We start from the raw sequence: 27,640 nt of genomic DNA, 5'->3' as shown, positions 1-27,640 counted from the left end.
TATTTACAGTTGTCATTATTACCACTATTATTGTCTACAGATTGTTTTGTCTTATGAGTTAGTTTGTAGCAATTTTGTCTATGTAATATGATTTATTTGTTGGTTTTTTAGCTCTGTATATTGAACAATCACATGAATATTATAACATAATTTTAATTACAAATTTTGATAATTATTGAGTCAGTAAGAAATATATTTAATTAAATTGAGATAAGGGGTAGGACTAAAAAAGCATTCACTTCTTCCTAAATAGCAGTAAACACATGATTTTGTTCTTGGTTATGTATGCACATGTTCTCTCTATACTACTGTTTGCTTGTTTTTAAAAACCTGTTTGAAATAAATTAAGTATTAAAATACTTGGATGAAGCAGCTTAATGGCCTTTGATTTGAATAGCTAACATTATCTGCATGCAGGAGCATTATTTACTTAATTAGTTTGTCTGGAAGAAAATTCTAAAAAGTTTTTTGGCTCTGGCTTGTTGCTGAACATGACACATAGTATTAATATAATATTAAGGTATTCCGACACTGTTCTTTCACAAATATACAAAGCAGCATTTGGGGCCCTACCAGAACCTATGAGGAAATAGTTGGTCTATTGCAGGAGCAAACACCTACGCACGCTGACCAGTGGAATAATCATCCATTCCTCAAACATAAATGAATGAATCAAAGAAACACTCCAGGTATGATTCTGATGAGGGAATAACTTTCTAACATGATATGAAGCTAAAAAAAACCCCCATACTTTTCATTCCAGCCAGAAGGTAAATAAATCTACCAGGGATGAGAACATATTTAGTTTATCCAGGGTCTTCCTAAATTTATTAGTCAAATTTACATAGATGGCAAAAATGTCAGAGATTAGAGAAAAAGGTCTACAATATAGAACAATACAGAAAAACAAACACACTAAGTGGTGCAACAACACAAGATGTTATTTTTTTTGTATGATACACTGAAAGTAAAGCCATGGTAACTCAGACGTCACAGCTCTTAGTTTACAGCACAGATAAAATTAAACTTATGTTCAGACTTGCTAAACCACAAACGGTCTCCGTCTTTCTGCATAGCTCCACTGGTGTCACAGTTTTCTTTTGGTTCGTCCTGACCCCAGTGTTTAAACTCTACAGCACTGTCATCAACCCAGAACCAGTATTGGAGAGAGAAGGCGTAGTGAAGTCCGATCCATACGAAGGGACTGTTGGCTTTCTCAGCCTCCAGCTCAGCAAAGGTCTGCATCTGTTCATCCAAAATGGAGGCCAGGTCTCTGTGGTTATCTCTGCAGTAGTTCAGAGCTTCTTCCCAGTTCTTGTTTTGGTCAATCAGTAGAAAAGGAGAAGCTTAAAAAAGAAAATTAATTAAAGTCAAGCAAATCCAGTGATTTATGATAAAAAGACAACATTGAATCCTAACATTCCACAACACTGGTGACACAAAAAAGGTTGTTATGCAGCAACATTTAAATGATATAGTAACTCAATATATCTGAATTAGTCAACAGCTTGGCCGTTCCTCTGAAAGCTAGAATTATTACAACATATTATATAGTTTTCATGGTGGGAGTTAATGAACATGGATCACGTACCCATTTTTGTTCCAGTAATGTTCACGTGACACAGAGCCATATAATTTGTTTCTGGTCTGATCACAGTGACGTATCGCCCCGACACTGATGGAGAAAACTCATAGACATTGATGTGGCCTTTTTCAAAGTTTGTGATGTTTTGAACCCTGGATAAGAGAGAGAAAATGAAACCCATTGCTGACATGACAAAATAAACTCTTCAATAGCAATGAAATGGAAACTGGACATTAGATGTAAATTCACATTTATCTCAATGTAAGGGCGTATGGTTATTCACCGCTGCATGGCTACACCAGATTATTGTCCTTGACTGAGTATTGACTTATTTCACACAGTATTTGTAACGGAAATACAGTGGAAATACTGCTCTCTGCTGTCCTTAGATGTTTTTTTTATTCTTTTTGTTAGTTTGCCCAGCTATTTGATTGTGTTTGTTTCTCCTTAGTATACAGTATGTGAAGGTGGACTGTTTTTCTTTTTTTTGTTTGTAGGTCCCATGTTTTTGTTTTCGGGTCACTTTCCTGAAGATAAGCAGTCAGATATTTCAGTCATAAATATCTGAGACTCAATCCTGCTAGTAGCGTTATCTTGGGTTTAGATTGCATGTATTCTGCAGGGAATTGACTGCCTCGTGCAGGTTTTCCATGAACTATTTTAGGGTTTGTCCATCTGAAGTGGTGTTTGAATTCAAGTGAGATGTTAGTTGATTGACAACAGACGAATAAATTTAATGGGAACCAATAAATCTTTTAATCAACTTTATTCTCATTGCTAATTATCACCTCCTGGCTATTTGGAGCATAACAACCAAATGATTAAATATGTATTTTGAAGATCAGAAAAAGAATGATTGCACTGGATGAAGTACATGAAAAAGTCTAAATTGTAAAATAAATCAACTTAAGGTAACATGAGACTCTTACAGCTTGTTGTTGGTCCCATTGTTCTGACGAGAGTTCCCGATGTAGATCTTGGCACCTGATATGTCAGTCCAATAATAGTCATAATTGTAGATAGAGATACACGTAATGCTGTAAACACCCTGCAGGTCTACAGTCCACCAGGAGTTAGTCAGATATTCGGTGCAAGAACATGTTGATCGATCCCCATCAAAGACTCTGTCAGTACGGTACTCTGTTAGAAACCCTTTAAAGGTTGTAGACTGATATACTTTCTTGTCAGTCAGCTTTATGTTTGGTGTGTTGCAGTTTTCTGTGGATGAAACTTTCAAATTACAGAAAAGTAACATGAAAAGTTAAACATTAAACAGATATCAAAGAAAAAAAACATTTGACCTACTGGTACTTTTGTCACCATGTGCACACAGCCTTCCTGCAGAAGAATGAGGGGAAAAAAATTAAGTTTTTATAGTGGAAAATGTCAGAGCCATTTTCAGATTGAATAGTTATTAATACTCAGCTTTCAACCCTGTCATTGAACATATGAAGTGTGACATTATTTTTGCTGTGTGATAAAGTAGGGCATTGACAGCAAAACTAAGCTTTTAGAGCTTTTTTAATATTTGTAAAACATCAAACTATAAAGTAAACGAGCAGCTTACCACTCAGACAGATGAAGAACAGAATCCACAGCATCTTTGGAGAACAAACAAGCTAAAATGACTTTTTCTTAACTAAAGTTGACTAAACTGCTCAGACCAGAGGATGCTCCCTGATTCCTCCTCCTCTACAAATAAGTAAAATAAGAGTCAGTTTGGGTTGATGTAGCTTCTCTCCTCTATCAGGATGTTTCTCTCTCTAAGCTCATGTAGATAAGATCCAGTTTCATGTTTCCACCTGAATTTTAATATATTTCTCTTCCTTTACAATGGAGGGTTTCAAAATACACAACTGTATAACATATTCTAGTCCATGGTTACTGATGTTTGTTTTTGTATCTAATTTGCATTAGATTGTATAACTGGAACAGAGAGTGCTTGTGTGGGACAAAGTGAGACGTGTCAACTCTAAAATGCAATAATAAATAAGAATCATAAAATAAATGATCTATTACTTTAAAAAAAACATTCGGACTTGCAAAGAGAATCCATTAAATAACACAAGAGATAGGGAATACAGCAAATACATTTACACACAGGACAGTTGTACACGCATATTCTGGCCTTTATTGTACAGGAAAAAGAGGAAATTGGAGAGGACAAGCAGCAAAGATCTTCAGGTAGGAAATCAGAGTCCAGAAGGCTGCATCAAGAAACCTTGTTTGTCTCACTTAAATGTTTCAGCTTATGAAAATATTCTAATATACTTAGATTTAAAAAAAATAGCAGATGCCTTCTCCTTCATCAAAACAAAAAATTACTCAGGTTTGGGTAATGATGACCACACCAACCTGGTCTTCGCTCCAAGCTGATGCTCATAATAGAAATGTAAAGATGTTCCAAAGTTCAGTCAAATACAAACTTTTGCATCTTATTTCCATCAGCTCCCAAAATTAATAAGAAATGTGGCACTGTGTTCGTTTTGTTATTGTGTCAAGAGATGCAAATACTTTGTGTTTTGCAGAAGGGGTTTCATGAATAAAAGGTTTCATTCTCTCCTCTGTTCTTCCTGTTTCTGAGTTATTACTTTTAGATCAATCTAAACATTAAACATGATCTTACACAAGAGGCGGGGTACACCATGGACAGGTCTATCGCAGAGCAATACAGAGAGGGACAGGATGAACGCACGCAATCAATCAATCAACCTGACAGTCATGTTTTTGGATGGTGGGAGGAAGCCGGAGTACCCAGAGAGAACCCACGCATGCACAAGGAGAACATGCAAACTCCATGCAGAAAGACCCGATACTGGGAATTGAACCCAGGACCTTCTTGCTGCTACAAACTGCATCACTGTGCAGCCCCCACATTTAGACAGATCCACTTTATAGACAGATATGGGGAAATATGAGTGACAGCAGGTTAATGGTATTTAATTTGATCAAAGAGCACTTTAAAGAACTGAACCCAAGTTATAAATGCTTCATTATGGCAGTCATTTTTTAAATATAAATATAAGTGGATTCATGGGTATCAAAGCTCAGAAGGAGATTTTATTGTGAAGGCTGTAATACAGAATATTAATTTATAAAGCGCATCTGTGGAGCTTGAAGCAGAAACCAGTTATGAGCTGAACGATAAAACAACCACTAGAGGGAGCCGGAGGACATGTCTAATTCTAGATCAGATTTCCAGGTTGTTGAATTTCTTCCAGATGATAATGGTGACAATTAAGGTCAAGTTGTGTATTTAACAAGACATTACACTTAAGTCCAAATGTATTCATAACTGTATTCAAAAGATTTTAATTCATCCATCCATCCACATCTGTTAATTAAATGTTTTATTTTTAACATCACTGTTAAAAATATACAGTGATCATTTCTGTGCTAATGGTACACATGAGAAAAATGTCCAAAAGGAGTTTTCTCCTAAAAACAAGTTCAGCAACTCATATTTTTCTCTATAATATTGATTGGTTATTCAATATGAAAGTTTATGCAAAGTAAAAGACTAAATAAAAACAAAATGGCCTCTTTATATAGCATTTAATTTCCCCCAATAGCCTGAATAAATTGCATTAGTAGAACTGATCAGTTATTTATCTTTACTTACCAACATATGGTTTTTTGATTTGAAGTAATATTAATGTTTTGTAATGATCCGGCCAGAGTCTCAACTAGACTAATAAGTTTAGGATTCACTGTTTGATTTGATATATTTCTGTATATAGATAGTATTATTTTACACAAAGTGAAATGAAATAACATTTGTTGTGAACTGGTGAATCACAAATAAACACAAATGAACTGAATTATTGAAAAGAAACAAAAGGTATGTGAAGGTTTAAAAGCAAACTATGAAAACGTTAAAGAGCAAACAGTAAAAAACAAAGCAGCACTAAAAATGGTTTTAAAAAGACATTTTACTTTGTACATTGTTGACCCTCTGACAGGATGGACCCGGGGTTCGTCTAAAGATGACCGATTGCTGTGAGGATCGTTCCACCATCTAGCCGTCTAAATAAAACAGGTGAGGACTACAGCAGAAGTACAGTAAAGGGTACAGATATGACACAGCAGGTAAACGGTTCAGATCACAATGTTCGCTCTTAGACCATCAGCACAAAGTTAACAGGGATACATGATGAGGGCCGGGGACAGAATCACAACGCGGTGAACAAATATGGCACCCGGACAGACCAAATGTTGCAGGAATCAGTCTGTTCAACATCTATTCACTGAATGTCTATAAGCGATGTGACGACAATATTTTTTTGTATTTACAGAAGCGGACACGGCCATTCGGGACACATTATTATGAAAAGGAAATAGCACACAGTAAAAAGGTGAAGGCTGGAGACCTGGGAGCAGGAGGCCTAACCTGTAGACTAAACCACTCTCTGTCTGCATGAACGTCTAGAGAGTCAAACACTTCTGAAACGGTACCAGGCGTCTGCTGACATGACACGTGGCAGCTCCAAGTACAGAGATTGTTCTGCTGTAAACTGTAATTCATAGCATATTCTCACCGCAGGAACCTTTTACCTCTGCCGTTTGCACTGAGGGAACCAGGATGGAATCACATTACCAGAGTAGAAATCTACTCCATAACACTGGTAGAGAGGCAGCGCTTCTTTTTGTATGTATTCAGAACCAATTACAGTCCAGTCACATAATGCATCAAGCATGGAGACGGACGGCGGGTTGTAGACTGCTGGAAAACGGCTGCCTTCTTCCTCTTTACGCCCCCTGGCTAACGAAATGATTCACAGCAGCAAGTACACCAGCACAGAGCGCGTACGTCTGTAAATAAGGAGAAAGCTGTGTTTTTATTTTGGTCGTCTCCATAGCGATATCTGAGAATCCAGCTGGATCCTGCAGCTGGCAGAGCGCTAACGCCTTAGCTGATTCTGTTCTCATGAAGATATTGCTTTATCCATATCATCTGGACTGGGGAAAGAAAATGCTGTTTTGTCTGTATATTCAAATTGAAAGTGAATATTTGCTGGTAATACTAACTGATACATGAGGAATAATTTCTATTTTTGCTTGCAAACATTAAAACCAAGCCGTATATTCAAATGCATTGATAAAATCAGCTTAAAGGGAATATTAATTAAATCAAGTGTGGATATTTGGGTTAAGAGAGAGCAACTCAAAAACATGTTTTAGTAAAGTTTAAATGGCTTACAGAGTTCATAATGTTAGGTAAAATTAAACCTGGGAAGTTCTGCTGCACCATGTTTGCATTGCTTATTTAGAATTGAAATAATTTTAGCATATTACGAATGTCTATTGGCTTTGATTTTACTTCTGTTTCAGAATGTAACAACTTTGGAAGAAATGCTTAGAAGTAAAGGCAGCAGAATAAACCCCTGGGTTGGAATCGGTGTGAGACTGAAGAGTGAAATGTCTGACCAGTTGATCAGCAGCACAGGAGTGCCACAGGGAACGGTCCTCACACCACTCTTTTTACTCTGTAAGCTAATCTTTCCAGTACAAGTCAGACTCCTGTCATCTGCAGAAATACTTAGACAATGCTGCCATTACCAGGTGGATCAGAAATGGACAAGAAGCTGAGTACAGAGAGCTGGTGGACCACTTTGTGGCCTGGTGTGGTAACAATCATCTCATCTTGAAATGTGAACAAAACACGGGGAGGCCTGTGGATTTATAGAGAAACAGGAATCTGTTCAAGGACTTTACTTTATAGGTTTGTAAAGAATGCAATCTTTGATGCCAACGTCTGCTGGTGTAGCAGCATCAGTTGCTACACCAGCAGAGCCAGGGACTTTAAAAAGCTAAACAACCTGACTCTGTTCTCCAGGATACAGTTCTCTACAAGAGATCTTTACTGACAGCAGTCATCACCATCTGTAATGACTTTGCAAAAACTTGGATAGTTGTGTTATTTAAAAAACAAACAAACAAACAAACAAACAATATTTCGCTTTTGGATTCATAAAGTATTTTCGAATTGAGCTAAATGTCACAATTTCTTTCTTCCATTTTTGCCTCTGCGGCTGCTGTGGGTGAGTATCTGCATCCACAGATGAACAAATCTGAGTCAGCGATTGAGTTTGAATGTTGCTTGAAAACAATAACAAGTATTCCCTCTTTATATATGGTAACAAATTAACACTTGCTGGCTACAGGCTTCATTTACATCAACACAATGCTTTTGAACTCATCACTGGAAACACACTCAAGAAAAAGACAGAGGATATCTAAAAGGTTCCTGGAAAATACTGGAAGTACTTAGAGGAAATGGTTCAGGGTAACACAGTGGAAAGGTACCTTTTTATGTTTTCATCAAAGGAGTTAACTGTAATATTAAACAAATATCTCTAGAGTCATGATCATGACAATTAACTCATTGTTGAAGTCTGATAAGAAAAATGTATCAGGCATTATTAAAAACACAAAAGCAGCTTAGCCCTGATCAGACTGTCCCAAGTCCACCAACCTCACATTTCGTATGTACAACATGAGATGTTTGTTCTGACTATCGCATGCAACATATGACAAAAGTACACTTCAACATTACAGGTTATTCATTTCATGGACAGGCACTTGTCACTGAACGACAAAATGCATAAAGTCAGCTCTCTGTCAGTTCCTAAAATCAAGATAAATTACAGCCAACAGTCAAAAGTCTGTTCAAAAACGTGATCATATAAACGCCGTGAGGGAAACTGAACGTTTCCATGTCTGGCTGTGACAAGTGCCTGGCGACAAAATACAAGTAGCTTCGTTAAAAGACGTAAAAAGCGGACTTTCTGAAATCCGTTTCAGGTTCCGGTCATCTTCTAATGTCGGAGAAAAACAGAGTTTGAACATTATTTAGACTGAAGAAAACGTGTTTAAGAAGGTTTTTTTTTTTTTTTTTTAATTTTCACATTGAAGAGTTCATGAACTCGAGTTCAAACAAGTGTAGGAGCCATGTAGGCACAAAGGTTTAGTCATCGGAGTCACCGAAGAACAGTAGTTGGGACAGCTTTTTAGATCGTCGTACCGTTTCTTTTTAAAGCAGTAAACAGGGGCGTCGTTTGGTAGATTTTCCACAGAAAAGAGGAGGCCGTCCTGCTTCTTCATCACAACTGAGACCGTCCTCTTTGTTTACTGGAGCAGTTTTTCAGTCTTTTGGTTTCTGGTCCCCCAGCGTGTCAGTCTGCGACAACAGGGAACTCAACAGAACGCTGCTGGGACGTGCACATCATGAGTCTAGTCATGGGTCTGACAAAAAAGACTCGATAAAAAGGCATAAGGAGTTATCAAGGGGCGAAAGGAGCAATAACAAAACAAGCTCCCATCATTTAAAGCGAGACAGTCAACAAAAACAACTTTTAGGCTTCGTCAAATCGGCAGGTTATCAAAACGTAGGGCTAATGATACAACATTATTTTTAGTGCAGAAAAAATGGTGCAATGATTGTTCTTTTCTTTTCGAGCAGTTACAAATGTCTAGCTCTTTAAAACACGTGGTATATAAATAGAAAAATCAATACACTGATTATATCCCTTCATGTGTGAAAACAGAAGGAATATAAAAGGCAAAATACTGGTTAGTCATAAAAAACAGGGTTGGTCTCGCAGAGCCATTTCATGGTATAATGTGAGACTTAAGGTGCCTAATCAAGTGGAAAAAGTGCAAACTTTTAAAGATGAGTTTAAGTGCTTTAGGTTGGGGGGTTGGGGGGGTTCAGTGCAGAATGGGTTCAGATTATAATTTCAAATACTGTTAAACAGTTTCTTCTTACAGTATGGGTCAGGACACAAAGATCCACACATCGCGAGTCAGTCACTTCGTTCTTATTAGAATAGTGACATGATCTTTCTTTGTCTGATTTCACTAGATTTAAACCTCACAGTGGGCTTTGCTTTGATCTCCAGTATCTCCTGCCACAAATTGCCGTCTTGCATGGGAGGCACCACTTTCAGCTTTGGCACAGCATGTTTACTGTTTGAATCTAAGAATCTCTTTTTAAAAAAGGGTCAAAAAAGCACAAGACATATATATATATATTTTTTTTTATCAAAAAGTGGAAAAAAAGAAAGGAAAAAGTTAAAAAACGTCATCAGCAGTTCAATTCACACACATTCAGTGGCGTCTCCGACGTTCAAATTTGCAGATGTTCAGTTAAAAACTCGTAATAATAATATCGATGAAGCGGTAAGGCGGTATAAAGGGAAAACATTCCGTACTATTTAAAAGCGTTTTAGCATTTGCATTCATGCAGCGTCTGGCTACTCGTTTTATTGCCAAGTGAAGCCTCAGCCTCGGACTAAAATGTCATCGCAACTCCTGGTGAAGCACAAAACCAAACAGCCTTTTTCAATGAATTTCAGGCGCCAGAATAAATATCCACAACGAATCCTGCATTTAAGACTCACGATTTAGTCCTAATGTCGCATTTTGATGCAACTCAGACTTAACTTTAAATCTAACGCGCTTTAACGTCGGCGTGACGAAATTGTTGTCAGTTTCGGAAAGCAGGAAGTGTGAGCTTCAACGTAAAAATTCATGGTTATCTGTCAGTCTTTAAACTTGATTATCAGAGATCAAACACAGATAATTGTAGCTGATGAATTGACTACCTTCACAATTCTGAAGAAGATAGATTTTTCCATGTGCTTTCCACTACACATACCAGGTTTCCTAGCCAGCTAGTTTTTGCTTTTATCTGTTATTTCTGAATGATATATAGTGGGAGTTTTCATTCTCAGCTCAGTTTTAACACTTTTTTTTTCTTCTAAAGTTAATTTTGCAGCAGCTGCTTTATGACATCTGTCAAAGTTTGAGCTTGATCTAAACCGTTCCTTCAAAGATTGAGCTAAAGCTAATAATTGGTGTATTATTAGTCTCATGTGGACTTGATTTGACAGTGAAATAGTTCTTGTTCATGCACGTTAGTGGCAAACAAACAAGGACACAAATAAAACTTAATTTATCTAACTGACCGGTATCGGCCTAACTCAAGTCAATTTTCAGGCCAAATGTCAATGTCAGTCTTTAGTCTTCGGAAAGGGACAAGCTTTTCCTGACGCTACGTGACGGCTCCCAAACCTCGCTGTCGTCCGTTTCGTCGCCGTCGTCCTCCTCGTCGTCTTCATCGTCCTCCTCGTCTCCCGCTCCTGCGCCCGCCGGCTCCTCGGTGTTCTCCAATCTCCCTCCGTGCGTCTCCTCCTCGTCGTCCCGTGCTGCTTTGTCCCCGCCCGTTCTCCCTGCAGCCCCAGGTTCCAGGAAGGGATCTAACCCCAAGTCCAAGCGCCGCTGGACCTCAGCAAACCACTCCCTCACCTTTTCACAGACAGAGACACAGCTTAAAATGTCAAATAAGACATGGAACGAGTGCAACATATTTTATTTCATTTAGACCGGCTGCGTGACATCTCATACTGCCGGAATGAAAATGCAACGTCAGAAGACTGACGGTCACAAGAGCAACTCCCTTAAAATATTATGGCTCATAATTTTTAAAAAGTCAAAACAGCACATTTGTAAAGAAAATGGCAGACCGTAGAATGTTCTCCGTTATTGGGTTGTGTTCAGTTTATGTGACATAGAGATCACGTCGCACTACTTTTTGAACTTTGGGGCCCCATAATTACCTCACCCACTTCAGCTGTTACTCAATATAACGGAAAACTACCCAAAACGATTAGAGTTGAGCCAAGACAAGCTCGTGCACTGCTAGCTAACAGCAAAAAGGTCATTACTAATATTAAAGATAGTTCTAATTGAAGAGAGGTTCTACTAGGCTATTATCTATAATAGTTGTCTGTTGTAGAAATATGTCCAATTACAATACGTTTATAAAGAACTGAAGATACTCCCTGAGCAGCTCAAGGCCAAGAGTTAGCCAGACTGCGGTCCATGTTAAGTAGAATTTAGCCATTTAAAATACCTGAACAGGTTTATTTTCACTGGATGCAGCTCAATACTGCAAAAAAGATCAAACATTTTCTACTTTGCGGGAGTTTACCGAATTTGTTGCCGTTTCGTCAGCTGAACAAAGTCCTTGTTAGCTAAAGCTAGGTGTGATAAGGCGGTATCAATCAGCCAGATTTTGTCGTGAATGACAAAATGTGAAAAAAGCAGAATTGTCTCTTTAACGTGTTGTATCCTGTTTTTGCGTAGTTAAGCACTAGTTTAACAAGTTTTTGTTGGCCAGTATTTGAATCAGGAAGGGAATGGTGCTCTAACCAACTATGGGTTATTTCAGCTTATTATTATTTAACCACATATATAGTGTGTATAGAGTTTTGAACATTTATTACTAATAATTAAAGCGACATAATGAAAAAACCCCCCAAAAAACAACAAAAAAAAACCCATACCCCATTTTGACACCCTATTTATGCATTTAGTTTCTGGGTATTTTCTTTAAAAATCTCCGTCGCCCACCTGTTCATAGCTCATGTTGGTCTTGGTGACCAGCTCATCCAGGTCTTGCTCGCTGAGGAAGTGGTGCTTCAGGTAGTACTCCTTCAGGATTTCCCGCCCGGTCTTGAATTTCTTCGACGGCGGGGATATTTTGACATCTGCGCTGGAAGAGGAGGAGGACCTCTTTGGCTGCTTCCTGGTTTTGGACCGCCCCCAGCCGCGGTTCCGACCACGCCTTTTCCGACCGCCGCCCCCCGTTTTGCCGCTGCCGCCTCCTTCGCTTGGTCCCTCGACGTTGCCACTTTGGTACTGGAAGAACCACTTCAGGTTCCCGTTTTTCCAGGAGTACCGAGAGTCCCCGAACCAGCTGACGATGTAATGGCGGGGAAGGCCGCTCTCCTCCGCCAGCTGGTCGTACTCCTCCGGCGTGGGCCACTGCGTCCGCACAAAGGCACTTTTTAGAATGTGGAGCTGCTCTGGAGTCTTTTTGCTTTTCTCTTTAAGGTCTTTCTTGCTGCAGCCGCCACCGGACAGCTGCTTGCTGCGGCCACCTGGAGGAGTCTGACTCCCCTTTCGAGACGAGGAGGCAGATGGAGGAGAGTTGCTTGATCCTCCTAGTTCCCCCGTTTCCTCTATCTTCGAGTTATCCGTTTCGATCTTCCCTCCCTCGGACGACTCCGGCGAGGGCGTACTCGCGGCGGGGACTTTCCGCCTCTCGTTGAACCAGGCGTCGATCTCCCTCCGAGTCAGTTTGGTTTCTGTCCTCAGACGACTCAGTTCTTCGTCCGACGGCATGCTGCTCTTCTCGAAGCTCTCCTCCAGCACCACCAGCTGCTCGGGAGTCTTCTCCTTAAACTTCTGCAAAGTGAAGTCTGGGAAGGGGTTCCAAGTCTTGACTCGGGTCTCTTTCTCTTTTTCCTTCTCCTTCACAGGGGAAGTGCTCGGAGGGTGAGGGGACGCGGGGGTCTCGTCGCTCGAGTCGATGACTATGGGGGTGTTGGCAGCGCTGCTTGAGCTGCTCCCCCCTCGCCCACCTCCGTCGTGGAAAACAATCACGTGGCTGTTCTTGGAGTTGCGCTGGTTGTAGCGTGTGTCGCTGAACCACTTTTTGATCTCGCCCTTCGTCAGATTGGTGAGCTTCATCAGCCGGGCGATCTCTGCGTCCGAGGCGAAGTGGTTCTTCAGGTAGCTGGCTTTCAGCTCCGCCAGCTGCTCTTTGGATTTCTTAGGTCTCAGACTGAACGAGTCAGCACTGAGGGCTGAGTTCTCCTTGGAGAGGGAGGGGGAAAAAGTTAGCCATCAACACAGCGCTCCTGTTGCGTCATTTCACACAATAAGGTAGCAAACAGGAAAAAGGCAAATGATGTAAATTCTAAACAAGGCATTAGTGCAACGTTTAAGAAACACCAGTGTAATTAGATGGTGAAAATCCTAAACCTGCTACTAAAACAGCAAGCGCATCCAGATGTGAAAGGTGTCCCAACCTGGGGAGACAGAGAGGGAGGCTGGACTGTGGTAGCCCGTTTTAGCTCACTGTTTGTCGGCGTGGACTGACAGGAAACTCTGCTGGAGCTCTGAGACTGACTGGGCAAACCTGCCACAGTCAGCGTGATTGGACTAGTCACTGGAAGATTCCCACCTGGACCAACCTGTGGTAAACAAATACAGAGATCACTGTGTCTGATTCTCATGCATGTTTTACAACTTTACAACATCAAACATGTTTTAGCAGGATTTAATGTCACACACCATCAGAAATAGTGCATAATTGTGAAAGGAGCATGTATCAAAGGGAGATACTATCTGTTTCCATATCGCACAGTGCCATTTTATAGCAAAATCAAGTAACTACAATACCTTGTGTTATAAAAATGTTCTATGTATATGTGTCTTTAAAAACTCCTGCTCTTTCTGAAACTCCACTTTCAAGAAGTCATCACAACATGTCTCCTCTGTTAAACCTTTAACAACGTTTTTACCAGCGTTTCACTGAAAAGTAGCTCGTGTGATAAGCTCAGGAAGGAGATGTGCAGTTCCACTTGGTGCTAATGCTAATTGCTGCTGGCTAGTCTGAAGAAACTGAGTGGGGGAGGGCTACTCTGAAAGGCGCAAGCTTGGAAACTGGGAAAGTGAAGCTCCAAGGAGGCGGTCAGGATTCCTCAAACATGCATGGCACTATCTTCCAGGCAACTCTCCAGGTATGTCTTTTTAAGCTCAAACTCAGTCCAGCTGAGACATTGTTCACACAGCAAGCTTGAAATCCAGAGTCCCTCATTGAAATGCGGAACATTCTTTCTTTGCCTACCTGTGTAAACACAAGGCCAGGTTGGCCCACAATCTGACAGGTCTGCAGGATGGACTGCAGGCCGTTTGCCGCAGCGGACAGCTGGTGCGCGGGGATGACGGTGATGGTTTGAGGCACTGTGTGCACGGTCCCGTTAAACTGCTTCCTCCTGGCCTCCTCCACTTCCTCTGGAGTCCAGCTGACGCCGTGCTTCAGACGCTGGGCCGAGAACCACACCTGCGCACACATTGAGTGTCTCTAGTTGAAGCAAGACAGGAAAAAAAACAAAAAAAACACTTGATTATGAAAAACAGTGTGATCTTTTACCTTGATCTGCTCTTCTGTGAACTGTGTCTGTGATGCCAGACTGCTTATTTCTGCCAGGGAGGGGTAAGGAAACTTCCTGTAAGTGTTGATCAGAAGAGGGTTGGAATCCATAGCTGCACTGTAGGAGGGGATGCTGCTCAGAGGAATCAGCAGCTGGGACTGAGAGACGGCCGCTGCTGCGGCTGCTGCTGCACTCTGCTGGGCCTGGAACGCTGAAAGCACCTGGCATGGCGGCAGAGAGAGCGAACACCGTTAAACACAGCAGCTGCTGCAGATGCTTGCTATTCAGTATCAAAGGTGTGAGCTAAAGGTGTCGTCCCTGAACAGGACACCGACTCAGCTGTGAATTATCTGTCCTTTTCCCAAGGCTCAAAGTGAGTTTTTAGTTCTGCAAAGGGGTACTGGTGGCATGCAACACATCTCCCTACAACAGAGCACTGCACAAATATTCATAAGCTTACTAGTTTTTCCACATTTTGTCATGTTACAACCACAAACTTTAGCGGATTTTATCAGGATTGTATGAAACGTTTCCAATATGAAACAAAACACAAATACTAATTGTAACTAGAGGTGTGCCGATCGATCGTCCACCGATCATAATCGGCCGATTTCCGTGAAAAAGTGTATGATTGGTGATCGGCGATCACAGTCTCTTGTTGCCGATCACACAAACCGATCACCTGCATCTCATTTCACAGCCTGCATGTGCAGCTGGTCTCCTCTTTCCTTCACACTGTGCAAACACGCAGCAACAAATCCTAAGCAATGTGGAACTATAACGCACTAAGTGAATGGGAAAGTTTGCGTGTTGCGGCGGAAAATTACCTCGGGGTGAAGCAGGTCAAAATGCATCAACACAACGAATCTAATATGGCATAAAAACAATGCCATACTTGACGGAGTTTGGCTACATCGAGGCTCACTGCAGTAAAAAAGACATATGGAGGATCAGATAACAGGTAAAGCAGCGCACAGCTACAAACACTCACCCGGATTAGCATGACGGTCAGAAAGCTAAACAAATAACCCGCAAAATTATTTAAGTCTTCGAGCTGCGATGTACCACGCTGGTTCTGCTCTCGCTGTTGAACCGCTGCTACGCGCTACAGGTAGTAATATTTCACAGACGGAGTGCTGCTTCTGCTCCACCTGGTAGTGACTCTCACACCGAACCTCTGCTTAAAGCTGCAGCATCTAACCTAAAAAAATAAATTTTACATACCTATTAAAACTTTCGCTATCCTAAACATGACAGATAATCTCTGAAAAAATAATCGATCTGTAAGATTATTTGTTCTGCATAATTACTCCGCTCAGTCAGAAACAGTTCATCAGAACTAGCAGTAATAAGCTTAGTTAGCCGCCATGCTATCAGGAAGTTTTCACTCAGTAACTCAGGACTGTCTATTGTAATGGATCCTGTATTTGCCTATGAATGTTAAATTTTATACTTGAATTTTTTGGCAATGTTGAGAAGTTTTATTTGGACTCTTTGCATTATTTAGCCACTTCAGAGCCTCCATATGTTTTCAGTCTGTTAAAGATAGTACTACCGATAGCAGTGGAATAAGTGGAATAAGAAGGGTTCGGTGAATGCGCATATGCAACTGGGGGGGTTCGGTACCTCAAAAAAGGTTAAGAACCACTGTCCTAACGTATTCATACCCATATGTAGTCAGTTTAGGTGGCCAGCCATGTTTTGGTCACATTACAGTGTTTCCAGATGCTTTAAACATCTCTACAACTTTCACAACAGGATACACACATGCACACACACACAGTCGTGTTTTCATCACTTGTGGGGACTTCGCATTGACTTCCATTAACTACAGCCTAGCCCTTACCATAATCCTAATCATATCCCTAACCATTACATACCTAACCCCTACCTTAACCTTTACCATAAACCTAACCATCACAGACCTAACCACTAACCCAAAAACAACAATTTCCCTCTTGGGGACCAAGAAAATGTCCCCACAATGTGCAATAACCCCACATTGTAGACAGAAATAGGTTCCCATAAGGATATGACAACCTGGTACACACACGCACACCCACACGTTTGTTTTGCTGTCTTTGTGGAGACTTTCCATTGACTTCCATTCATTTCTACAGCCTAACCCCAACCAAAACTTAATTCACACCTTGGACCTAAACCTTACCCCTAATCCCAAAACAGAATTTCTTCTTTAGGAGCAGTGAGTTCCCACAATGTAGTATGTGCCAGGAAAATGGTTCCCACAATGCATCAAATACAGAATACACACCCACACACAACAGGCTTTTAGTGGCTTTGATGAACCAGTGATGTCGCTCATGCACTATGACATCACTGATGACTGTGATACATCACCCTTTAATACCAAGTTCCACAGAGCAACTCATTTGATCTACATGTCAGAGGACCAAAACTCAATTTCACATCCTTGGACTTTAGAGCAACCAACGGAAAAAAATTTCTGAAGGTAGAGACGAAGATGTGATGGGTGAGCTTGCCAGCATTTTTAAAGAAACATTTGTTGATGACGGCATGGACAGACTGGAGAAGGAAAATTGCGAATTAAAACATTGTGGAATGTCTTCGATGAGCGCTCCAAGTCGAGTGAAAATGCTTGCTGGGAAACAAACCTGCAAGCAAAATACGATATGGCGGCAAGTCGAAACAGAGAACTCCATGCGGAGTACGTGTCGGTTCGTGCAGAACTTGATGACATGGAGCGCAAATACGAAAATACGAGAGATGAGGGGCGTCTTATAGAAACCGCTCAACAATCTCTCAGAGGAAAACTCCAGGAGATTCTGGTAGATTTGAAGACCGCACAGAGGATCATGGATGAGGAATCTGGAGAGCAGGAAAATCTTCATGAAGGACTGAACGTCCTCAGGAGCCTGAATGACTCCTGAGGACATTCAGGTCTTGAGACATTAAACAGGCAGAACATGGTTTTGTGGCAGAAAAATGCTCTGCTTAAGTCAAAGATAAGAGAACCAGGAGAGGAGGGCAACCGGGGACAAGGTTCAGCTCTGAGAAAACTAGGTAACTGGGTATATACCACTTTAAAGACCGGCTGTTCCTGAATGGCTGGCTGGTCCTGAATGGCTGGGTGGTCCTGAGTCGCTGGCTGGTAGTGAATGGCTGGCTGGTCCTGAATGGCTGGCTGTTCCTGAGTCACGGGCTGTTCCTGAATGGCTGGCTGTTCCTGAATGGCTGGCTATTCCTGAGTCCCTGGCTGTTCCCGAGTCGCTGGCTGTTCCTGAGTCGCTGGCTGTTCCTGAGTCGCTGGCTGTTCCTGAGTCGCTGGCTGTTCGTGATTCACTGGCTGGTCCTGAGTCACTGGCTGGTCCTGAGTCACTGGCTGGTCCTGAATGGTTGGCTGTTCCTGAGTCGCTGGCTGTTCCTGAGTCGCTGACTGTTCATGATTCGCTGGCTGGTCCTGAGCCGCTGGCTGTTGCTGAGTCACTGGCTGTTCCTGAGTCGCTGGCTGGTCTTGAATGGCTGGCTGTTCCTGAGTTGCTGGCTGGTCCTGAGTCGCTGGCTGTTCCTGAATGGCTGGCTGTTCCTGAATGGCTGGCTGTTCCTGAATGGCTGGCTGTTCCTGAATGGCTGGCTGGTCCTGAGTCGCTGGCTGGTCCTGAATGGCTGGCTGTTCCTGAGTCGCTGGCTGGTCCTGAATGGCTGGCTGGTCAGGAATGGATGGCTGGTCCTGAATGGCTGGCTGTTCCTGAGTCGCTGGCTGTTCCTGAATGGCTGGCTGGTCTTGAATGGCTGGCTGGTCCTGAATGACTGGCTGGTCCTGAATGGATAGCTGGTCCAGAATGGCTGGCTGGTCCTGAATGGCTGGCTGTTCCTGAGTCGCTGACTGGTCCTGAATGGCTGGCTGTTCCTGAGTCGCTGACTGGTCCTGAATGGCTGGCTAGTCCGGAATGGATGGCTGTTCCTGAGTCGCTGGCTGTTCCTGAGTAGCTGGCTGTTCCTGAGTTGATGGCTGTTCTTGAATGGCTGGCTGGTCCTGAGTCGCTGACTGTTCCCGAGTGGCTGGCTGTTCCTGAATTGCTGGCTGGTCCTGAATGGCTGGCTGGTCCTGAGTCGCTGGCTGTTCCTGAATGGCTGGCTGGTCCTGAAAGGCTGGCTAGTCCTGAATGACTGGCTGGTCCTGAATGGATAGCTGGTCCAGAATGGCTGACTGGTCCTGAATGGCTGGTTGTTCCTGAGTCGCTGGCTGGTCCTGAATGGCTGGCTAGTCCGGAATGGATGGCTGTTCCTGAGTCGCTGGCTGTTCCTGAGTCGCTGGCTGTTCCTGAACGGCTGGCTGGTCCTGAGTCGCTGACTGTTCCTGAGTCGCTGGCTGTTCCTGAGTCGCTGGCTGGTCCTGAATGGCTGGCTGGTCCTGAATGGCTGGCTGGTCCTGAGTCGCTGACTGTTCCTGAGTCGCTGGCTGTTCCTGAGTCGCTGGCTGGTCCTGAGCCGCTGGCTGGTCTCGAATGGCTGGCTGGTCCTGAGTCGCTGACTGTTCCTGAGTCGCTGGCTGTTCCTGAGTCGCTGGTTGTTCCTGAGTCGCTGGCTGGTCCTGAATGGCTGGCTAGTCCGGAATGGATGGCTGTTCCTGAGTCGCTGGCTGTTCCTGAGTCGCTGGCTGTTCCTGAACGGCTGGCTGGTCCTGAGTCGCTGGCTGTTCCTGAGTCGCTGGCTGTTCCTGAGTCGCTGGCTGGTCCTGAATGGCTGGCTGGTCCTGAATGGCTGGCTGGTCCTGAGTCGCTGGCTGTTCCTGAGTCGCTGGCTGTTCCTGAGTCGCTGGCTGGTCCTGAGCCGCTGGCTGGTCCTGAATGGCTGGCTGGTCCTGAGTCGCTGGCTGTTCCTGAGTCGCTGGCTGTTCCTGAGTCGCTGGCTGTTCCTGAGTCGCTGGCTGGTCCTGAATGGCTGGCTGGTCCTGAATGGCTGGCTGGTCCTGAATGGATGGCTGGTCCTGAATGGCTGGCTGGTCCTGAATGGCTGGCTGGTCCTGAATGGCTGGCTGGTCCTGAGTCGCTGGCTGTTCCTGAGTCGCTGGCTGGTCCTGAATGGCTGGCTGCTCACTAAATCTCACTAAACTGCACACACTAACTGTATTTAATAGAGGTGTGCCAATCGATCGGCCGATTTCCGTGAAAAATTGTATGATCGGTGATCGCCGATCACGGTCTCTTGATGCCGATCGCACAAACCGATCACCTGCATCTCATTTCTCAGCCTGCCTGTGCAGCTGGTCTCCTCTTTCCTTCATATTGCGCAAACGCACAGCAACAAATCCTAATCGATGTGGAACTATAACGCACTGAGTGAATGGGGAAGTTTGCGTGTTGCGGCGGAAAATTGAAGCAGGTCAAAATGCATCAACACGACGAATCTAATACGACATAAAAACAATGCCATACTTGACAGAGTTTGGCTACATCAAGGCTCACTGCAGTAAAAAAGACATATGGAGGATCAGATAGCAGGTAAAGCAGCGCACAGCTACAAACACTCACCCGGATTAGCATGACGGTCAGAAAGCTAAACAAATAACCCGCAAAATTATTTAAGTCTTAGAGCTGCGATGTAAGACGCTGGTTCTGCTCTCGCTGTTGAACCGCTGCTACGCGCTACAGGTAGTAATATTTCACAGACGGAGCGCCGCTTCTGCTCCACCTGGTAGTGACTCTCACACCGAACCTCTGCTTAAAGCTGCAGCATCTAACCTAAAAAAATACATTTTACATACCTATTAAAACTTTCACTGTCCTAACATGAGACAGATAATCTCTAAAAAATAATTGATCTCCTCCCTGATCTGCATAATTACTCCGCTCAGTCAGAAACAGCCAATCAGAAATAATCAGTTAGCCGCCATGCTATCAGGAAGTTTTCATTCAGTAACTCAGGATTGTTTATTGCAATGGAACCTGTATTTGCCTATGAATGTTAAGTTTTATACTTGAATTTTTTGGCAATGTTGAGAGGTTTTATTTTGGCTCTTTGCATTATTTAGCCTCTTCAGAGCCTTCATATGTTATCAGTCTGTTAAAGATTTTATTACCGATAGCAGTACAATTTGCACAATGCCTGTTTTGTTTAGTTTTCTTCTTGGAAAAAGTTATTAAAAACAAGTTTTTGTCTAAATTAAGGTGAATTCATGGTTCCTTTTTCCACATAATGTAACCGGTAGTGTTTATGATTAAAAAAAAAAATTATGTGATCAGTATCAGTATCGGGGAACAAACCTGATCGGCACATCTCTAATTGTAACCAAGTTTTGGAGCTGTTACTAATGGTTATTTTAGTAATCAATTAATCTATTGATTATTCTGACATTAACCAATTAATTGGATTTTAAAAATCTGCACATTTTTCAGATTAAATAATTAAATTCCTTTTCTAAATAAGAAAATAAATATTTTGTTACTTAAAATTCAATAGCAGTATTAATTTAGTGTACACTTGATCATTTGTAGCAAAGGATGCTTCTGCAGCTAAAAAAAAAATTACTTCTAAGATCACCATGTGAAATGCTCGGCTCTTCCTGCTTGACTTAACAACATAGTGCAGTGATGATCTTTAAATATCTGATTGATAACTGGACAACAAACGGTGCTTAGATTTGTTTTACAGAATTTGAGCTTGGCAAAGCTAACTGTGTAGGTCACTTGAGGAGTTTTGGGTAAAATATAAGTATATTTTTATCTTGAACGCAAAATGTGTATATTTTTGAACAAATTTTGCTTAATTAATACAATATTAAATCTGTTTTTTTAGCAAAATTGCCTATTTTTGAGTCTGAACACTCCAGCTAACGATTAGTTGATTACTAAAGTAGTTGCCAATTATTTCAATAATCGATTAATCCCAATTAATGTGATTGTTTCAGCCCTAAACACCATATCATTTGTCTTCTACTAGAACGTCTCTCACAAAAAAAAAATCCCAGTAAAAAGAAAGCTGTGGATGTGAAGTGATAAATTTGAAGCAGTGTGAACACTTCATGTTCAAATAAAGAAGCAGTAAATCTTTGAGGTTTTCTCTACCTGTGCCAGACCAGCAGGCAGAACTGTGGGGTTTAAAATGGAAGATTTTCTCAGCTGCTCTGACGGTGGGCTGACCAGCAGGCCCCCTCCTCCGAACTTCATGGAGTCGTGCAGCAGCTTCTCCACTGGCGTCATCGGTCCGAGCGGGGCTTCGATGGGCTCCTGCTCCCCTCCCAACTCCCCGTCTCCTGCTCCTCGTCCTCCACCTCCTCCTCCCCCCACGGCCTCCCCCGCACCTTCGTCAGAGGATTTGAGGGAAACGGCGATCCTCTTGGGTTCGGACTTGGTCTTCATCCTCATGATCGGGGTCTTGCTCAGGGAGATGGCCGAAGCCGCGGCCGAGTCTGCTCCTCCTGCCCCAGCCGAGTCGCTCTGCGGCTCCTGTGCGGTCTGATCACAACTCGGGTTCTCAGGCGAATCTTTCGGTCTGGATTTCAGCGTGGAGCCGACGACTTTGAGGTCGTCGGCGCTGGAGACGCTGGCTTCATCTGCAGTGGGGAATAATAATAATAATGTTCTGCACGTATTTTCATTTGGGGCCTATTTAGCTTAGGTTACTAAAAAAAATGGCTTGATTATAAAATGAGTCAAAAGCACTTTTCATGTTTTTAGGTTTACAAATAAAGTTCTCAAACTTTTTTTCACACAAAAGGAATGAACATAATTTTTCAATAATTTTTAATAGAAAAAAAGCTCATACTAGGCAACCAAAATACAAAAACAGCTACTTTTTTAAAAAGAAAATATTCTTTGTTGTTGTTATTGATAATTATTTGGATTTGTTACATGAAAACAACTAGTGTTTTTATTAACACTAATTGTATAGCACTGTATTTCTGGATCCGCAGGTTCAAAGCGCCTGGTTTAGAGTGCCACAGAAAATATCTACGGCGGGCCGGATTTGGCCCGCAGGCCTTACGTTTGACATGTTCTACCCTGTTCACATTCGTATCTTAGTTCTCTAAGTCTGAGTAACAAAGTTCCACAGCCACTCAGTTCTGTGAGGACCTCACCTGCGTCCGGTGGAGTGGGAACAACTACCACCGCCTGACCAAGTTCCTCCGTCGCCTCCTTCCCCTTCCTCTCCTCTTCCTCCTCATCCCCTGCCTCGTCCTCCTTTGTTCTCTCCGTCTTCTCCTCTACGGCTTCCTGCTCCACCACGTCCGAAGGCAGCACCATGCAGGGCGTGGTGGACTTCCGGCGGCTCGACATCTTCGATTCAGACTGACTCGTACTTGTGTTGCGGCCGAGCTGTCCAGGTTCACATATTGCAGGTCAGTGAGTTGATGAGCTGGATTCTTGGAATCCCGTTTCTCTGAATGGAAAACACAAATAAAGGGAACATCTTAAGGTCGTATACACGCCTCCCCTCACCGGGATTCAGTAATCAAATTCTTGATTCCTTAATTTCCTGCAACGGCTTGGAAACTGTGTGGGAGTGGATGTGAGTGTAACATAGTAGGTGTTTCAAGGTTTTATGCAGGTTTCACCAACTCAAATGGAAGATTTTCTTTTTTAACACTGTCTAAGTACTATTATGAATGACATTTCAGAACTGCGTCGTGACAGAAACGTACCAAAAAGGAAATCGCAAATAAATAAACTGCACAGGTTGGCAGCAGACATGAACCATTGGCCAAGATGAAGAGCGTCCAGCCAACTGGCCATAAATCTGCACTGACTAAACTTGCATTTCAGCCTCTGACATGCTGGAAAGCGTACAGGAAAACTGAGTAGGCCATCAAAACTAATACGTCTTCATATTATTAGGTTTAAGTTATTTCTTTGCACGGAAAACCTGATTTTCACGCCTGCGTTTAAAGCGTCAAAGCTGTGCTTTAAGTAGCATCTAAAGGTACATCTAAAAAATATATGAAGTTCAATATTTTTTAGGAAACACAATAATGGGGACGACTGCTGACTTGGAAGCTGTCCAGAAGACCGTCAATGACAGAGGGTAAGAAACAGAAGAAGCTGGTTGTTCACAAAGTGCTGTTATCCAAGCATATTCACAGAAAGTTGAGTGGAAGGGTAACTGCAGGACAGTCAAAAAAATCCATTCAAGAAAATAGGGTAGCTTCATAGGAGCAAACTAAGGCTGGCATCACAGCAAGAGCCACTTCTGGACCAGAGACAGGGTCAGCAGTCTTTTACCTGGGCTAAGGAGAAAATAACTCGACTGTTGCTCTGTGATCTAAAGCATTATTTTCATTTGGAAATGAAGTTTGCATTTTGTTTGGAAATCAAGGTGCCAGAGTCTGTGGGAAGACTGGAGTCGCACAGAATTCACGTCGCTTGAGGTCGAGTGTGAAGTTTCCACAGTCAGGCTACCAAAAACCGGTTTAATGAGCGTGGTGTCACTGTGACTGATTGGCCAGCACACTGGTCTGACTTGAACCACGTAAAGAATCTAAAAGGTTATTGTCAAGAGAGAGACACCAGATCCAAGAGATGCAGATGACCTGAAGGCAGCTGGATGTAATCTGGGCTTCCATCAAACCTCAGGAGATCCACAGGGCTGATTTCATCCACTCCACACAGCATGGATGCAGTAATTTATGTAAAAAGAGGCCCAATACTGAGTGAATAGAAATTAACATACTTTAGAATTTTCTTTTTAATATACCATTTTCTATTGATCTTGTAATGTTATATTCTAATTTTCTGAGACACTGTTAGAGGTGTGCCGATCGATCGGTCACCGATCATAATCGGCCGATTTTTGTGAAAAAGTGCATGATCGGTGATCGGCGATCATTGGCTCTTGTTGCCGATACCGATCACCTGCATCTCATTTCGCAGCCTGCATGTGCAGCTGGTCTCCTCTTTCCTTCACACTGCGCAAACGCGCAGCAACAAATCCTAAGCGATGTGGAACTATAACGCACTAAGTGAATGGGGAAGTTTGCGTGTTGCGGCGGAAAACTGAAGCACGTCAATATACATCAACACAACGAAGCTAATACGACATAAAAACAATGCCATACTTGACGGAGTTTGGCTACATCGAGACTCACTGCAGTAAAAAAGACATATGGAGGATCAGATAGCAGGTAAAGCAGCGCACAGCTACAAACACTCACCCGGATTAGCATGACGGTCAGAAAGCTAAACAAATAACCCACAAAATTATTTAAGTCTTTGAGCTGCGACGTAAGACGCTGGTTCTGTTCTCGCTGTTGAACCGCTGCTACACGCTACAGGTAGTAATATTTCACAGACGGAGCGCCGCTTCTGCTCCACCTGGTAGTGACTCTCACACCAAACCTCTGTTTAAAGCTGCAGCATCTAACCTAAAAAAAATACATTTTACATACCTATTAAAACTTTCACTGTCCCAACATGAGACAGATAATCTGTAAAAAATAATCGATCTCCTCTGCCTCCTCCCTGCTCTGCATAATTACTCCGCTCAGTCAGAAACAGCCAATCAGCAGTAATCAGCTAGCCGCCATGCTATCAGGAAGTTTTCATTCAGTAACTCAGGATTGTTTATTGCAATGGAACCTGTATTTGCCTTTGAATGTCAAGTTTTATACTTGAATTTTTTTGGCAATGTTGGGAGGTTTTATTTTGGCTCTTTGCATTATTTAGCCTCTTCAGAGCCTTCATATGTTATCAGTCTGTTAAAGATAGTATTACCGATAGCAGTACAATTTGCACAATGCCTGTTTTGTTTAGTTTTCTTCTTGGAAAAAGTTATTAAAAACAAGTTTTTGTCTAAATTAAGGTGAATTCATGGTTCCTTTTTCCACATAATGTAACCAGTAGTGTTTATGATTTAAAAAAATAAAAAATAATTATGTGATCGGTATCGGTATGAAAAAACCTGATCGGCACATTTCTACTGAATATTGGTTTTTCGCTACATGTGAGAAAAAACATCAGACACAAAGTCTTGAAACCTTGTGTAAAAAAATCTTTATAATATACGATTTTCACTTCATGAAAAGGCAACAAAATAGTCAACTTTTTTTTTTTTTTTTTACAAAATTCAATTGTTTTATATTTACAGTTCAGGCTAGTGTGGTATAGCTTAAGTAATAACCAAAGATATTTGTTTACGAGGCTGTTGGGAGAAATACTGCAGACCCCCTTCACTGCTTCATCCACATGACCAATGTGTAAAACCAAAACCTTTATAAACACACAGTAAAGTGCTTTGGGACACATTTTTATCACTTAATTGCGTTAAAATGTATCACTGGTTATAAATATATAACTACTGCGTGTTCACACTGCTCTGCTACCACTGTGAGGTTTTAACACCAGCACCTCGAAAATGTGGAGGTGTCAGCTAGCTCATTTGTTATTATTAAAGTAACAATAAAGCATTACCATATGTTACAAAGACAACAAGAAAGGCTGTTTTTCAGCTACACAGGAGCGTTTTAATGCGGCGGGCCAACTAGCCCGTGTTAGCCGGGCCGGTCATTATGAGGTCTGGCGGTAAACTTACAAGAACTACAGTAATGTGCACTGTGTTGCTACCAGGCTGTAGAGGCGAAGCGAGGAGTGATTTCCTGGGTCTCGGCAGAGCAGCCTCCAGGTGCTCCCTGTCGGTATCCGTCGGTGTTGCTTTCTCCTCGGGCTAAGCATTCAGCCCGGCCGGGGCGGCTGCGGCGTCTACGTGAGTTATTAAAGCAGCTGGATCTCCCACAAAAAAAAAATAAAAAAAAATACAGCCAGCCGAGACAGACGGACCGCTTTAACGGCTACAGCCCTCCTCTGCTGATGCTGGAAACACCGGACATCTCTCTGCTGGTCCGAGCAGGTTATCTCCCACCAGAAAGCGGCTCCTCATAAAAGTTCACGCGGCCACAAGACGGCTCGTCTTAGCTGTTCATAAAAAGGGCCGCCCGGTGCTTTGTTTTTTGATGACCTATTTCTCAAATATTTTAACGGCTGATTTTTTTTTTTTTTAATGATCAAACAGCGTCATCATTCAATGTAATACGTCTTGACGTCATTCCGCGGCGACTTTCGGGGGATCTTAAAAATGTTAGCAGTTAATGGAAAAAATGCCCACTTTAATGCAAATACGGACCGTATTTCAGAATAAGGCAGTCACAGTGGGCTCGGAGAGGGGGCTGGGTGATGGACAATCAGCGCAAAGGGTCGTAAACGCGTTCGTTTCCGATTCGGCTGGGTGCCAAAATGTCCTTAAATGACCTGCGAGGGGGAATATGAGAAGCTACTTAAGGACACGCTGCTAGTTTCAGCCAAGGTGATCCTCCTGGCTGCTGCTTTTCATTACATTAGGCTGGCTGCCTCGGTCTGTTTAATAGGACTTTTTTTAAAAAAAAAACAAAGTGTACACTAAAGTTAGTATACTGTGCTTCGCAAAAGTATTCACAACCCTTGAACTTTTTCTCATTTTGGCAACCGAACCTTAGGTATTTTAGAAATATTTAGCGTGACGCACAAACACAATGTACAACATAGTTGTGCAGTGGAAGGAAGAAAAAAAAAACTTTTATAAGCGTTTACAAATATGGAAATCTGAAAAGTGTGGCGTGCATTTCTATTCTGCCTCCTTTTCTCTGAGGCTTTGAGGATGATGTGATCTGTTGAAACCGATATTTAACTTTTTGGCTAAACTATGCTGAACATAGTGGTGGCAGCACCATTCTGTGGGGGAATTTGGAGCTCAACAGGGAAGCTGTTTTGGAGCTAGAAGTTTGCAATACTGTACATTTTGGTATTGACCCAATACAAATAAATACAGGACTAGTATACTGATACTTAAAAAACATCTAAGTAACTGAATAACTCGATTCAGTTTCAGTTTGATTATCGTTTTGATAAAATAAATCAAGACACTACAATCTTTATTTAAAGCAAATAAATGTGAGGAAGATCAAGGAGCCAACAGGAACTGTTCTGTGACCTGACCAGGTAGAGGATATTTGTTTTCTATTAAGATCGTCTCTGTTGAGCACGTCCAGAAAGGGATAGGTCACTAGTCGGCTGACCTACTTTCCCTAGAATCACTTACCGTC

General features: G+C 42.4%; 2 protein-coding genes across 2 annotated transcripts; both read right to left on the bottom strand.

The window, feature by feature from the left end:
* Nucleotides 1-800: 800 nt before the first annotated feature.
* On the bottom strand, nucleotides 801-5,331 carry LOC145547650 (fucolectin-3-like). The gene is made up of 5 exons (XM_081597429.1): nucleotides 3,153-5,331; nucleotides 2,891-2,923; nucleotides 2,515-2,803; nucleotides 1,592-1,737; nucleotides 801-1,346 (listed from the first exon to the last, which is right to left on the bottom strand). The coding sequence occupies exons 1-5, from the start codon at nucleotides 3,184-3,186 to the stop codon at nucleotides 1,000-1,002; spliced, it is 849 nt and encodes a 282-aa protein (XP_081453555.1). The 5' UTR covers nucleotides 3,187-5,331; the 3' UTR covers nucleotides 801-999.
* A 168-nt stretch (nucleotides 5,332-5,499) lies between these two features.
* zhx1 (zinc fingers and homeoboxes 1) lies at nucleotides 5,500-27,156 on the bottom strand. The gene is made up of 8 exons (XM_008432026.3): nucleotides 26,098-27,156; nucleotides 22,652-22,953; nucleotides 21,639-22,126; nucleotides 14,592-14,813; nucleotides 14,286-14,501; nucleotides 13,465-13,629; nucleotides 12,002-13,249; nucleotides 5,500-10,894 (listed from the first exon to the last, which is right to left on the bottom strand). Exons 2-8 carry the CDS (start codon nucleotides 22,848-22,850, stop codon nucleotides 10,607-10,609), a joined length of 2,826 nt encoding a protein of 941 aa, XP_008430248.1. The 5' UTR covers nucleotides 22,851-22,953; nucleotides 26,098-27,156; the 3' UTR covers nucleotides 5,500-10,606.
* Nucleotides 27,157-27,640: the final 484 nt, after the last annotated feature.

Source organism: Poecilia reticulata, chromosome 16 (assembly GCF_904066995.2).
Source record: "Poecilia reticulata chromosome 16, P_reticulata-male-v2, whole genome shotgun sequence".
Taxonomy (NCBI): Eukaryota; Metazoa; Chordata; class Actinopteri; order Cyprinodontiformes; family Poeciliidae; genus Poecilia; species Poecilia reticulata.
The sequence above is the reverse complement of the archived record's forward strand: the minus strand, read 5'-3'. Positions and strand labels throughout refer to the sequence as shown.

Bases quoted from the DNA above. Each gene is read 5' to 3' on its own strand.
- LOC145547650 (XM_081597429.1), bottom strand. From the start codon at position 3,186: ATGCTGTGGATTCTGTTCTTCATCTGTCTGAGTG. The intron at 1,738-2,514 runs GTAAGAGTCTCA...TCTCTTATCCAG, and splicing joins AATGGGACCAACAACAAGCT to GGTTCAAAACATCACAAACT. The intron at 1,347-1,591 runs GTACGTGATCCA...TTCTTTTTTAAG, and splicing joins CATTACTGGAACAAAAATGG to CTTCTCCTTTTCTACTGATT.
- zhx1 (XM_008432026.3), bottom strand. From the start codon at position 22,850: ATGTCGAGCCGCCGGAAGTCCACCACGCCCTGCATGGTGCTGCCTTCG. The intron at 22,127-22,651 runs GTGAGGTCCTCA...TCCCCACTGCAG, and splicing joins TCCCACTCCACCGGACGCAG to ATGAAGCCAGCGTCTCCAGC. The intron at 13,250-13,464 runs GTTGGGACACCT...TCCCTCTCCAAG, and splicing joins CTCCCTCTCTGTCTCCCCAG to GAGAACTCAGCCCTCAGTGC.